Source organism: Ranitomeya variabilis, chromosome 3, assembly GCF_051348905.1.
Source record: "Ranitomeya variabilis isolate aRanVar5 chromosome 3, aRanVar5.hap1, whole genome shotgun sequence".
NCBI lineage: Eukaryota > Metazoa > Chordata > Amphibia > Anura > Dendrobatidae > Ranitomeya > Ranitomeya variabilis.
The window spans coordinates 772414120-772426997 of record NC_135234.1 but is presented as its reverse complement, the minus strand read 5'-3'; the positions used below and the strand labels follow the sequence as shown (position 1 = coordinate 772426997).

Here is a 12878-nt window from a genome sequence, read left to right as displayed (position 1 = left end):
CGATCCTCCCGGTGTCCGTACGCCTCCTCGCTGGGCGCCGCCATCTTCCAAAATGGCGGGCGCATGCTCAGTACGCCCGCCGAATCTGCCAGCCGGCAGATTCCTTACAAGTACATTTTGATCGCTGTGGTAGGTTCTATCACAGCGATCAAAATAAAAAAATAATAAATAACCCCCCCCCTTTATCACCCCCATAGGTAGGGACAATAATAAAATAAAGAAAATATATTTTTTTCTTTTTCCACTAGGGTTAGGGTTAGAACTAGGGGTAGGGTTAGGGGTAGGGTTACGGGTAGGGTTAGGGTTACGGGTAGGGTTATGGCATGTGCACACAGAGCGGATCGGCCGCGGATCCGCAGCGGATCGGGGATCGGCCGCGGTTCCGCAGCGGATCGGCCGCGGATCCGCAGCGGATTGGCCGCGGATCCGCAGCGGATTGGCCGCGGTTCCGCAGCGGATTGGCCGCTGCGAATTCGAAGCAGTTTTCCATCAGGTTTACAGTACCATGTACACCTAAGGAAAACCAAATCCGCTGTGCCCATGGTGCGGAAAATTCCGTGCAGAAACGCTGCGTTGTATTTTCCGCAGCATGTCAATTCTTTGTGCGGATTCCGCAGCGTTTTACACCTGTTCCTCAATAGGAATCCGCAGGTGAAATCCGCACAAAAAAACACTGGAAATCTGCTGTAAATCCGCAGGTAAAACGCAGTGCCTTTTACCTGCAGATTTTTCAAAAATCGTGCGGAAAAATCTCACACGAATCCGCAACGTGGGCACATAGCCTTAGGGTTAGGGTTGGAATTAGAGTTAGGGTTGGAATTAGGGCTAGGGTTTGAAATAGGGTTAAGATTAGGCTTGTGGTTAGGGTTACGGATAGGGGTGTGTTGGGGTTACAGTTGTGGTTAGGGTTGGGATTAGGGTTACGGTTGGGATTAGGGTTAGGATTAGGGTTGGAATTAGGGTTACAGGTGTGTTGCGGTTAGGGTTGTGGTTAGGGGTTTGTTGGGGTTAGGGTTGTGATTAGGGTTATGGCTACAGTTGGGATTAGGATTAGGGGTGTGTTGGGGTTAGTGTTGAAGTTAGAATTGAGGGGTTTCCACTGTTTAGGCACATCAGGGGTCTCCAAACGCAACATGGCGTCACCATTGATTCCAGCCAATCTTGCGTTCAAAAAGTCAAATGGTGCTCCCGCCCTTCCAAGCCCCGACGTGCGCCCAAACAGTGGTTTACCCCCACATTTGGGGTATCAGCGTACTCAGGACAAACTGGGCAACAACTGTTGGGGTCCAATTTCTCCTGTTACCCTTGCAAAAATAAAAAATTACTTGCTAAAACATAATTTTTGAGGAAAGAACAATTATTTTTTATTTTCACGGCTCTGCGTTATAAACTTCTGTGAAGCACTTGGGGGTTGAAAGTGCTCACCACACATCTAGATAAGTTCCTTCGGGGGTCTAGTTTCCAAAATGGGGTCACTTGTGGGGTGTTTCTACTGTTTAGGCACATCAGGGGCTCTGCAAATGCAATGTGACGCCCGCAGACCATTCCATCAAAGTCTGCATTTCAAATGTCACTACTTCCCTTCCGAGCCCTGACGTGTGCCCAAACAGTGGTTTACCCCCACATATGGGGTATCAGCGTACTCACAACAAACTGGGCAACAAATATTGGGGTCCAAATTCTCCTGTTACCCTTGTGAAAATAAAAAATTGCTTGCTAAAACATCTTTTTTGAGGAAAGAAAAATGATTTTTTATTTTCACGGCTCTGCGTTGTAAACTTCTGTGAAGCACTTGGGGGTTCAACGTGCTCACCACACATCTAGATAAGTTCCCTTGGGGGTCTAGTTTCCAAAATGGAGTCACTTGTGGGGAGTTCCTACTGTTTAGGCACATCAGGGGCTCTGCAAACGCAACCTGATGCCCGCAGAGCATTCCATCAAAGTCTGCATTTCAAAACGTCACTACTTCCCTTCCGAACCCTGACGTGTGCCAAAACAGTGGTTTACCCCCACATATGGGGTATCAGCGTACTCAGGAGAAACTGGACAACATCTTTTGGGGTCCAATTTCTCCTGTTACTCTTGCAAAAATAAAAAAATTCTGGGCTAAAAAAATATTTTTGAGGAAAGGAAACATTTTTTATTTTCACGGCTCTGCGTTATAAACTTCTGTGAAGCACTTGGGGGTTCAAAGTGCTCACTACACATCTAGATAAGTTCCCTTGGGGAACTTGGGGGTCTAGTTTCCAAAATGGAGTCAATTGTGGGGAGTTCCTACTGTTTAGGCACATCAGGGGCTCTGCAAACGCAACCTGACGCCCGCAGAGCATTCCATCAAAGTCTGCATTTCAAAACGTCACTACTTCCCTTCCGAACCCCGACGTGTGCCAAAACAGTGGTTTACCCCCACATATGGGGTATCAGCGTACTCAGGAGAAACTGGACAACAACTTTTGGGGTCCAATTTCTCCTGTTACCCTTGGGAAAATAAAAAATTGTGGGCTAAAAAATCATTTTTGAGAAAAGAAAAATTATTTTTTATTTTCATGGCTCTGCGTTATAAACTTCTGTGAAGCACTTGGGGGTTCAAAGTGCTCACCACACATCTAGATTAGTTCCTTGGGAGGTCTAGTTTCCAAAATGGGGTCACTTGTGCGGGAGCTCCAATGTTTAGGCACACAGGGGCTCTCCAAACGTGACATGGTGTCCGCTAATGATTGGAGCTAATTTTCCATTCAAAAAGCCAAATGGCGTGCCTTCCCTTCCGAGCCCTGCCGTGCGCCCAAACAGTGGTTTACCCCCACATATGGGGTATCATCGTACTCAGGACAAACTGGACAACAACATTTGGGGTCCAATTTCTCCTATTACCCTTGGGAAAATCAAAAATTCTGGGCTAAAAATCATTTTTGAGGAAAGAAAAATTATTTTTTTATTTTCACGGCTCTGCGTTATAAACTTCTGTGAAGCACCTGGGGGTTATAAGTGCTCAATATGCATCTAGATAAGTTCCTTGGGGGGTCTAGTTTCCAAAATGGGGTCACTTGTAGGGGAGCTCCAATGTTTAGGCACACAGGGGCTCTCCAAATGCGACATGGTGTCCGCTAACGATTGGAGCTAATTCTCCATTCAAAAAGTCAAATGGCACGCCTCCCCTTCCGAGCCTTGCCGTGCACCCAAACAGTGGTTTACCCCCACATATGAGGTATCGGCATACTCAGGAGAAATTGCCCAACAAATTTTAGGATCCATTTTATCCTGTTGCCCATGTGAAAATGAAAGAATTGAGGCTAAAAGAAATTTTGTGTGAAAAAAAAGTACTTTTTCATTTTTGCGGATCAATTTGTGAAGCACCTGGGGGTTTAAAGTGCTCACTATGCCTCTAGATGAGTTCCTTGGGGGGTCTAGTTTCCAAAATGGGGTCACTTGTGGAGGAGCTCCAATGTTTAGGCACACAGGGGCTTTCCAAACGCGACATGGTGTCTGCTAACGATGGAGATAATTTTTCACTCAAAAAGTCAAATGGCGCTCCTTCCCTTCCGAGCCTTACCATGTGCCCAAACAGTGGTTTACCCCCACATGTGAGGTATCGGTGTACTCAGGAGAAATTGCCCAACAAATTTTAGGATCCATTTTATCCTGTTGCCCATGTGAAAATGAAAAAATTGAGGCTAAATTAATTTTTTTGTGAAAAAAAAGTACTTTTTCATTATTACGGATCAATTTGTGAAGCACCTGGGGGTTTAAAGTGCTCACTATGCCTCTAGATGAGTTCCTTGGGGGGTCTAGTTTCCAAAATGGGGTCACTTGTGGGGGAGCTCCAATGTTTAGGCACACGGGGGCTCTCCAAACGCGACATGGTGTCCGCTAAAGATTGGAGCCAATTTTTCATTGAAAAAGTCATATGGCGCTCCTTCCCTTCCGAGCCCTGCCGTGCGCCCAAACAGTGGTTTACCCCCACATATGAGGTATCAGCGTACTCAGGACAAATTGGACAACAACGTCCGTGGTCCAGTTTCTCCTTTTACCCTTGGGAAAATAAAACAATTGTTGCTAAAAGATCATTTTTGTGACTAAAAAGTTAAATGTTCATTTTTTACTTCCATGTTGCTTCTGCTGCTGTGAAACACCTGAAGGGTTAATAAACTTCTTGAATGTGGTTTTGAGCACCTTGAGGGGTGCAGTTTTTAGAATGGTGTCACTTTTGGGTATTTTCAGCCATATAGAACCCTCAAAATGACTTCAAATGTGAGGTGGTCCCTAAAAAAAATGGTTTTGTAAATTTTGTTGTAAAAATGAGAAATCACTGGTCAAATTTTAACCCTTATAACTTCCTAGCAAAAAAAAAATTTGTTTCCAAAATTGTGCTGATGTAAAGTAGACATGTGGGAAACGTTATTTATTAACTATCTTGTGTCACATAACTCTCTGGTTTAACAGAATAAAAATTCAAAATGTGAAAATTGCGAAATTTTCAAAATTTTCGCCAAATTTCCGTTTTTTACACAAATAAACTCAGAAATTATCGACCTAAATTTACCACTAACATGAAGCCCAATATGTCACGAAAAAACAATCTCAGAATCGCTAGGATCCGTTGAAGCGTTCCTGAGTTATTACCTCATAAAGGGACACTGGTCAGAATTGCAAAAAAACGGCAAGGTCATTAAGGCCAAAATAGGCTGGGTCATGAAGGGGTTAATCCAATTGTATGAAAGGGCTAAATAAAACACACACATTATTACAAAGTCCTTTAACCCCTTAGTGACAGCCAATACGTCTTTTAACTGACCTGAGATATAAGAGCATAGCCTCCCCATGCAGGTGACAATCCAGCAGCTGCCGGCTGTACACTATAGCTGACAACTTGCTGCATCAGCCATCATCAGTGTTTGCACCGTCCATATCTGTTTAACCCCTTAGATGCTGCTGTCAATAGTGACTACATCATTATAAATGGTTAACAGAGTGTGGGGGCTTCCTCTTTATCCAAATTGGTGCCCTCAGATCATGATTTTGTGGTCCTGATGTTTGCCATGGCAATTCATGACCAAATAGTGGCCTAAGAATCTAACGGCTGTAGTAATCTGTTCAGAAGTTAGAAGCATTTAGGTGATAAAAATACACATTTTCATTTCTGTCATGTCACTTTGCATTAATTCCTGTAACGCACCTGAAGGGTTAATAAACTACCTGACTGCAGTATTCAATACGTCAGGGGGTGCTGATTTAAAAATGGTATCACGTTTGGGGGTTTCCAAATATATGGGACCCCTAAAGTCACTTCAAACATGGATAGGTCTCTAAAAAAATAGATTTTGTAAATTTTCAGGAAAAAATGAAAAATTGCTGCTACATTTTTAATCCTCCTAAAATGCTAACAAAATAAAATAACATTTTACAAATGGTCCTGATGTAAAGCAGACATGTGGGAAATGTTACTTGTTAATGGTTTGCTGTGGTATGGCCATCTGGATTAAAGGGATAATCATTCAAATTTTGAAAATTGCTAATTTTTTAACATTTTTCTCAAATTTTTGATATTTTTTATAAATAAACACAAAACATATTGACCTAAATCTACTATTATCATAAAGTATAATGTGTCACGAAAAAACAATCTCAAAATCACTGGCATTTGTTGAAGCGTTGCAGAGTTATTAGCACATAAAGTGACACTGGTCAGATTTAAAAAATTTAGCTCCGTCACTAAGGGGTTAATGAAATAAAGACACCTGTTGTAATATTTTATTATACTGGTAATCCAACTGAAGACCATCGTCCTGAAACAATGACCCATATGTAATGGCGGTGTCCACGTGTCTCCCTGCGATGTTGGTACATTGCCCGCGCTTACCTCTGCTCACAGCTCAGTTATTGGCAAATGTTGCCTTACTTCTGATCACTTGATCATAATTATATCTATATATATATATAATTGTCTAAGGTCTACTTCCGTCTGTTTGTAACTTCCCGTCTGTCGCGGAAATCCTGGGTCATTGATCGGTCGCTCCCGGTGGGCCGCAATCAATCAGCGATATTGGAGCGGGATTTAATTTGATTTTTTATGTTTACTTTGTTACAGAACGAGGGTCTTCTGGTGGATTAACCCCTTCCCGACATGTGACGTAATAGTACGTCACATGTCGGGACCCCCGCTTTGATGTGCGCTCCGGCGGTGAGCGCACATCAAAGTCGCGACATGTCAGCTGTTTTTTACAGCTGACATGTGCGCGCAATAGCGGCGGGTGAAATCGCGATCACCCGCCGCTATTAACTAGTTAAATGCCGCTGTCAAACTCAGACAGCGGCATTTAACTACCGCATCCGGCCGTGCGGCCGGATATGAGCGCATCGCCGACCCCTGTCACATGATCGGGGGTCGGCGATGCTCCTCCATTGTAACCATAGAGGTCCTGGAGACCTCTATGGTTACTGATCGCCGGTGGCTGTGAGCGCCCCCCTGTGGTCGGCGCTCACAGCACACCTGCATTTTAGCTACATAACAGCGATCTGATGATCGCTGTTATGTAGCAGAGCCGATCGGGCTGTGCCTGCTTCTAGCCTCCCATGGAGGCTATAGAAGCATGGTAAAAGTTAAAAAAAAAAGTAAAAAAAAATGTGAAAAAAATAAAAAAAATATAAAAGTTTAAATCACCCCCCTTTCGCCCCAATCAAAATAAATCAATAAAAAAAAAAGCCCAACCTACACATATTTGGTATCGCCGTGTTCAGAATCGCCCGATCTATCAATAAAAAAAAGCATTAACCTGATCGCTAAACGGCGTAATGAAAAAAAAAATCGAAACGCCAGATTTACGTTTTTTTGGTCGCCACGACATTGCATTAAAATGCAATAACGGGCGATCAAAAGAACGTATCTGCACCGAAATGCTATCATTAAAAATGCCAGCTCGGCACGCAAAAAATAAGCCCTCACCCGACCCCAGATCACGAAAAATGGAGACGCTACGGGTATCGGAAAATGGCGCAATTTTATTTATTTATTTTTTTGCAAAGTTTGGAATTTTTTTTCACCACTTAGGTAAAAAAGAACCTAGTCATGTTAGGTGTCTATGAACTCGTACTGACCTGGAGAATCATAATGGCAGGTCAGTTTTAGCATTTAGTGAACCTAGCAAAATAGGCAAGCAAAAAACAAGTGTGGGATTGCACTTTTTTTGCAATTTCACTGCACTTGGAATTTTTTTCCCGTTTTCTAGTACACGACATGGTAAAACCAATGATGTCGTTCAAAAGTACAACTCGTCCCGCAAAAAATAAGCCCTCACATGGCCAAATTGACAGAAAAATAAAAAAGTTATGGCTCTGGGAAGGAGGGGAGCGAAAAACGAAAACTGAAAAACGGAAAAAGCTCCGGGGGTGAAGGGGTTAAGAGAATAATAAAATATTACAACAACCTGTGTGTCTTTATTTCATTAAAGGACTTTGTAATTATGTGTGTGTGTTTTATTAACCATTTCATACAATTGGATTAACAATGGATAGGTGTCATAATTGACGCCTCTCCATTATTAATCTGGCTTAATGTCACCTTACAATAGCAAGGTGACATTAACCCTTCATTACCCCATATCCCACCGCTACACGGGAGTGGGAAGAGAGTGGCCAAGTGCCAGAATAGGCGCATCTTCCAGATGTGCCTTTTCTGGGGTGGCTGGGGGCAGATGTTTGTAGCAAGGGGGGGGGGGGGGGGGCAATAACTATGGACCCTCTCTAGGCTATTAATATCTGCCCTCAGTCACTGGCTTTACCACTCTGGCGGAGAAAATTGCGCAGGAGCCCACGCCAATTTTTTCCGCCATTTAACCCTTTATTTTACAAGCTACAGCGCCCACATTTTGCACATACACACTACTAACATTAGTAGTGTGGAATATGCAAAAAAAAAAAAAAAAAAGGGATAGCAGATGGTTTACTGTATGTAAACCATGTCTCATATCATGTCGGGTTTGGGAAGGAGAAATGAAAAGCCGGCAATTCAATTACCGGCTTTTCACATAGATCGCGCTGAATAAAATATAAATACAGAATATATATATATATATATATATATATATATATATATATATATATATATATATATATATATATATATATATATATATATACACACACATACATACACACACACTGTATATATGTTTTACCGAACATATGAGCACATAAATCCATTAGATATCGGTTTTGCAAGCCTGCGAGAAAATATCGCAGTACGGATGCCATACGGATTACATACGGAGGATGCCATGCGCAAAATACGCTGACACACCCTGACTACGGATGACATACGGATCACTATTTTGGGGACTTTTCTGCGTATTACGGCCGTAAAAAACGGACCGTATTTACATAAGCTGAGTGTGACGCCGGCCTTAGACTCTCTTAATCAGCTCGTTACCTGCATTAAAGAAAGCGGTCTTACATAGTCACCATTATAAAAGACTCCTGTCCATAGACTCAATCAGTCAGACTCTAGTCTTGCCCATGTTGCAGAGGCTAAAGAGCTTTCTAAGGATGTCAGGGGCAAGATCATAGACCTGCACAAAGCTGGAATGGGCTACAAAACCCTAAGTAAGACGCTGGGTGAGGTGACAATTGTTGGTGCAATAGTAAGAAAATGGAAGAAATACAAAATGACCGTCAATCGACATCGATCTGGGGCACCATGCAAAATCTCACCTTGTGGGGTATCCTTGATCATGAGGAAGGTGAGAGATCAGCCTAAAACTACATGCGGGGAACTTGTTAATGATCTCAAGGCAGCTGGGACCACAGTCACCAAGAAAACCATTGGTAACACATTACGCCGAAAAGGTTTCAAATCCTGCAGTGCCCGCAAGGTCCCCCTACTCAAGAAGGCACATGTGCAGGCCAGTCTGAAGTTTGCCAATGAACACCTGGATGATTCTGTGAGTGATTGGGAGAAGGTGCCGTGGTCAGATGAGACACAAATTGAGGTCTTTGGCATTAACTCAACTCGCCGTGTTTGAAGGAAGAGAAATGCTGCCTATGACCCAAAGAAAACCATCTCCACTGTCAAGCATGGAGGTGGAAACATTATGTTTTGGAGGTGTTTCACTGCTAAGGGCACAGGACTACTTCACCACATCAATGGGAGAATGGATGGAGCCATGGACTGTAAAATCCTGAGTGACAACCTCCTTCCCTCTGCCAGGACATTAAAAATGGGTCATGGCTGGGTCTTCCAGCAAGACAATGACCCAAAACATACAGCCAAGGCAACAAAGGAGTGGCTCAAAAAAGAACACATTAAGGTCATGGAGTGGCCTAGCCAGTCTACAGACCTTAATCCTATAGAAAACTTATGGAGGGAGTTGAAGCTCCAAATCGCCAAGCGACAGCCCCAAAATATTAATGATTTAGAGATGATCTTCAAAGAGAAGTGGACCAAAATTCCTCCTGACATGTGCGCAAACCTCATCATCAACTACAAAAAACGTCTGACTGCTGTGCTTGCCAACAAGGGTTTTACCACCAAGTATTAAGTCTTGTTTGCCAGAGGGATCAAATTCTTATTTTTCACTGCAAAATGCAAATACATTTATATAAATTTATACAATGTCACTTCCTGGATTTTCTTTTTTATATTCTATCTCTAACTTACAAAATCAGCAAGGGATCAAAAACTTACTTCCCCTACTGTACATCCACATGTGACACTTCCTACCTCAGAGTCAGATCAGCCCCGGCTTCCTATTGATGTTTAATATGCCTGAACTGAATGCGGGACAGTGACGATGGCACTGATTGGGCGCAGGGCTTGTGTGATTTATCAACCTCACGTGAGCCCCGGGAATGCGAGCTCCGACACTACTGAAATGTCACCAACATAGGATGGGAGTTTGAGTATTTTTATTTTAACAACACCAAACATGAGGAATGACAAGGGGTTGTCAAACAACACCTTTAAGAAGATACAATTTTCGGTTCAAACATTTCCAATATTCTGAACATGAAAAAGGCTTCTCCCTTGTGTGACTTTTCTAATGTTTATTAAGAGTTGATTTCTAAGCAAAATGTTTCCCACATTAAGAATATACAAAGGTTTCTCCACTGTGTGACTGTTTTGGTGTTTTCTAGTTAAAACATTTCCCAAATTCTGAACATCTAAAAAGACTTCTACCCTGTGTGAGTTTTCTGGTGATTAACAAGAATCCATTTCTGGTTAAAATATTTCCCACATTGTGAACATGAAAATGGTTTCTCCACTGTGTGAGTTCTCTGATGTGTAACACAAGAGCTGATATCTCTGTAAAACATTTTTCACATTCTGAACAGGAAAAAGGCTTTTCCCTTTTGTGAATTATTTGGTGCTTTAAAAAATGTAATTTCAGTGCTATACATTTTCCACATCTTAAATATGAAAAAGGCTTCTCCCGTGTGACTTTTCTGATTTTTATTAAGAAATGATTTTGAAGCAAAACAGTTCCCACCTTAAGAATATAAAAAGGTTTCTCCACTGTGTGACTGTTCTGGTGACTAAGGCTACGTTCACATTTGCGGTCGGCGCCGCATGCGTCATGCGCCCCTATATTTAACATGGGGGCGCATGGACATGCGGTGCACTTGCGTTTTGCGCCGCATGCGTCACTGCAGCGCAAGCGTCCGGGCGCAGAGGACGCAGCAAGTTGCATTTTTGCTGCGTCCAAAATCAATAGAAAAAAGGACGCATGCGGCGCAAAACGCAGCGTTGTGCATGCGTTTTGCCGCGTTTTTGTTTGCGTCGTGCGTTGCGGCGCCGACGCTGCGGCGCACAACGCAAATGTGAACGTAGCCTAAGTGGCGTTTTCATCACAAACCATTTTCCACATTCTGAACATGAAAGTGGCTTCTCCCCTGTGTGAGTTCTCTGATGTTTGATAAAGATTTGATTTCTCTGTAAAACATTTCCTTATTCTGAACATGAAAAAGGCTTCTCCCCTGTGTGGGTTCTCTGGTGCTTAACAAAATCTGGTCTACGAGTAAAACCCTTCCCACATTCTGAACATGAAAATGGCTTCAACCCCGTGTGGGTTCTAAGGTGTGCAACAACATGTGATTGCTGTTTAAAATGTTTCCCACATTCTGAACATGAGAAAGGCTTCTCCCCTGTGTGTGTTCTTTGGTGCTTATCAAGATAGGCTTTCGATAGAAAACATTTACCACATTCTGAACAAGAAAAAGGCTTCTCCCCTGTGTGAGTTCTCTGGTGGTTATCAAGATGTGCTTTCAGATTAAAACATTTCTCACATTCTGAACATGAAAAAGGCTTCTCCCCTGTATGGGTTCTCTGGTGCTTAACCAAATCTGATTTATGTGTAAAACATTTCTCGCATTCTGAACATGAAAAAGGCTTCTCCCCTGTATGGGTTCTCTGGTGATTAACAAAATCTGGTTTACGGCTAAAACCCTTCCCACATTCTGAACATGAAAAAGGCTTCTCCCCTGTGTGAGTTATCAGGTGACTAACAAGATGTGATTTCCGGTTAAAACATTTCTCACATTCTGAACATGAAAAAGGCTTCTCTCCTGTGTGAGTTCTTTGGTGTTTATCAAGATGGTCTTTCAGACTAAAACATTTCTCACATTCTGAACATGAAAAAGGCTTCTCCCCTGTATGGGTTCTCTGGTGCTTAACCAAATCTGATTTATGTGTAAAACATTTCTCGCATTCTGAACACGAAAAAGGCTTCTCCCCTGTATGGGTTCTCTGGTGCTTAACCAAATCTGATTTACTGCTAAAGCCCTTCCCACATTCTGAACATGAAAAAGGCTTCTCCCCTATGTGAGTAATCTGGTGCTTAAAAAAATTTGATTTCTCTGTAAAACATTTCCCGCATTCTGAACATAAAAATGGCTTCTCCCCTGTGTGAGTTCTCTCGTGTCTTACAAGAGATGATTTCACTGTAAAACATTTCCCACATTCTGAACATGAAAATGGCTTCTTCTCTGTGTGAGATCTCTGGTGACTAACCAGATGTGTTTTCTGTTTAAAACATTTTTCACATTTGGAACAAGAAAATGCATTCTCCGCTGTGCGAATTTTTTGATGTTTAAGAAAAGACTTTGAGGGGAAAACAATTTACATATTCAGAAAGTGAAAATGGCTCATTTGTTTTAGGAGCGGCTTGTTTTTTCATGCTTGTTTTGTGACTTAGATTATTTTTAATAGTCAGTAATGAATCAGAAGACAGGACCTGTCTAAAATGATCAGATGACAGATCTTTGCTGTGAAGGGATGATGGTATATCTGGAGTAATGGCATTCACTTCAGTTGTATCCTGTGGGATCTCAAGATCTTCTGGTTTAAAAATTGAAGATGTCAGCTGTCCCTCTGATCTTCTGGTAGAGTCATCTGCTAAGAAGACAGTGAATTATTATTTTCTATAAGATCTTCAAATTTTATATTTTTCAATATTTCTAGTGTAAAAATGGCAAGTTGTGTTAAGAAACTGAATTATTCACCAAAACAATGAGAGTTCACGGTCTAACAGAAAACCTCATAGGATAAACTAGTGGAGCATGGTGTTCAACTGTTTATTCATTCTGCCTCCCAAATATGGAATGAAAACGCCACCAAAAAACATTACGTAGGAGAAAATAATACCAATAAAAACTTTACTCATCTCAGGAAAAAAACAAGCCCCCACTCAGGACCATCATCTGTCAGCGCAAAAAATATAGTTAATTACCGATAACGGCATTTCTCTGAGCCCATGACGGCACCACGGAGAGAGGGGATCCGCCCATCAAGGACAGGAAACCTACAGCTAAAAAGGCGGTATATCTCTCTCCCGCATCAGTTTGTTTACAGAGCATGAAGGGAATATTAGGTTAATAATTAAAAAATATTC

At 42.1% G+C, this 12878-nt stretch overlaps 1 protein-coding gene across 1 annotated transcript; it reads right to left on the bottom strand.

Annotated features, from left to right (window-relative positions):
• Positions 1 to 9887: 9887 nt before the first annotated feature.
• Positions 9888 to 12164, bottom strand: LOC143817838 (uncharacterized). The gene is made up of 2 exons (XM_077299303.1): positions 12150 to 12164; positions 9888 to 12088 (listed from the first exon to the last, which is right to left on the bottom strand). Exons 1-2 carry the CDS (start codon positions 12162 to 12164, stop codon positions 10937 to 10939), a joined length of 1167 nt encoding a protein of 388 aa, XP_077155418.1. The 3' UTR covers positions 9888 to 10936.
• Positions 12165 to 12878: the final 714 nt, after the last annotated feature.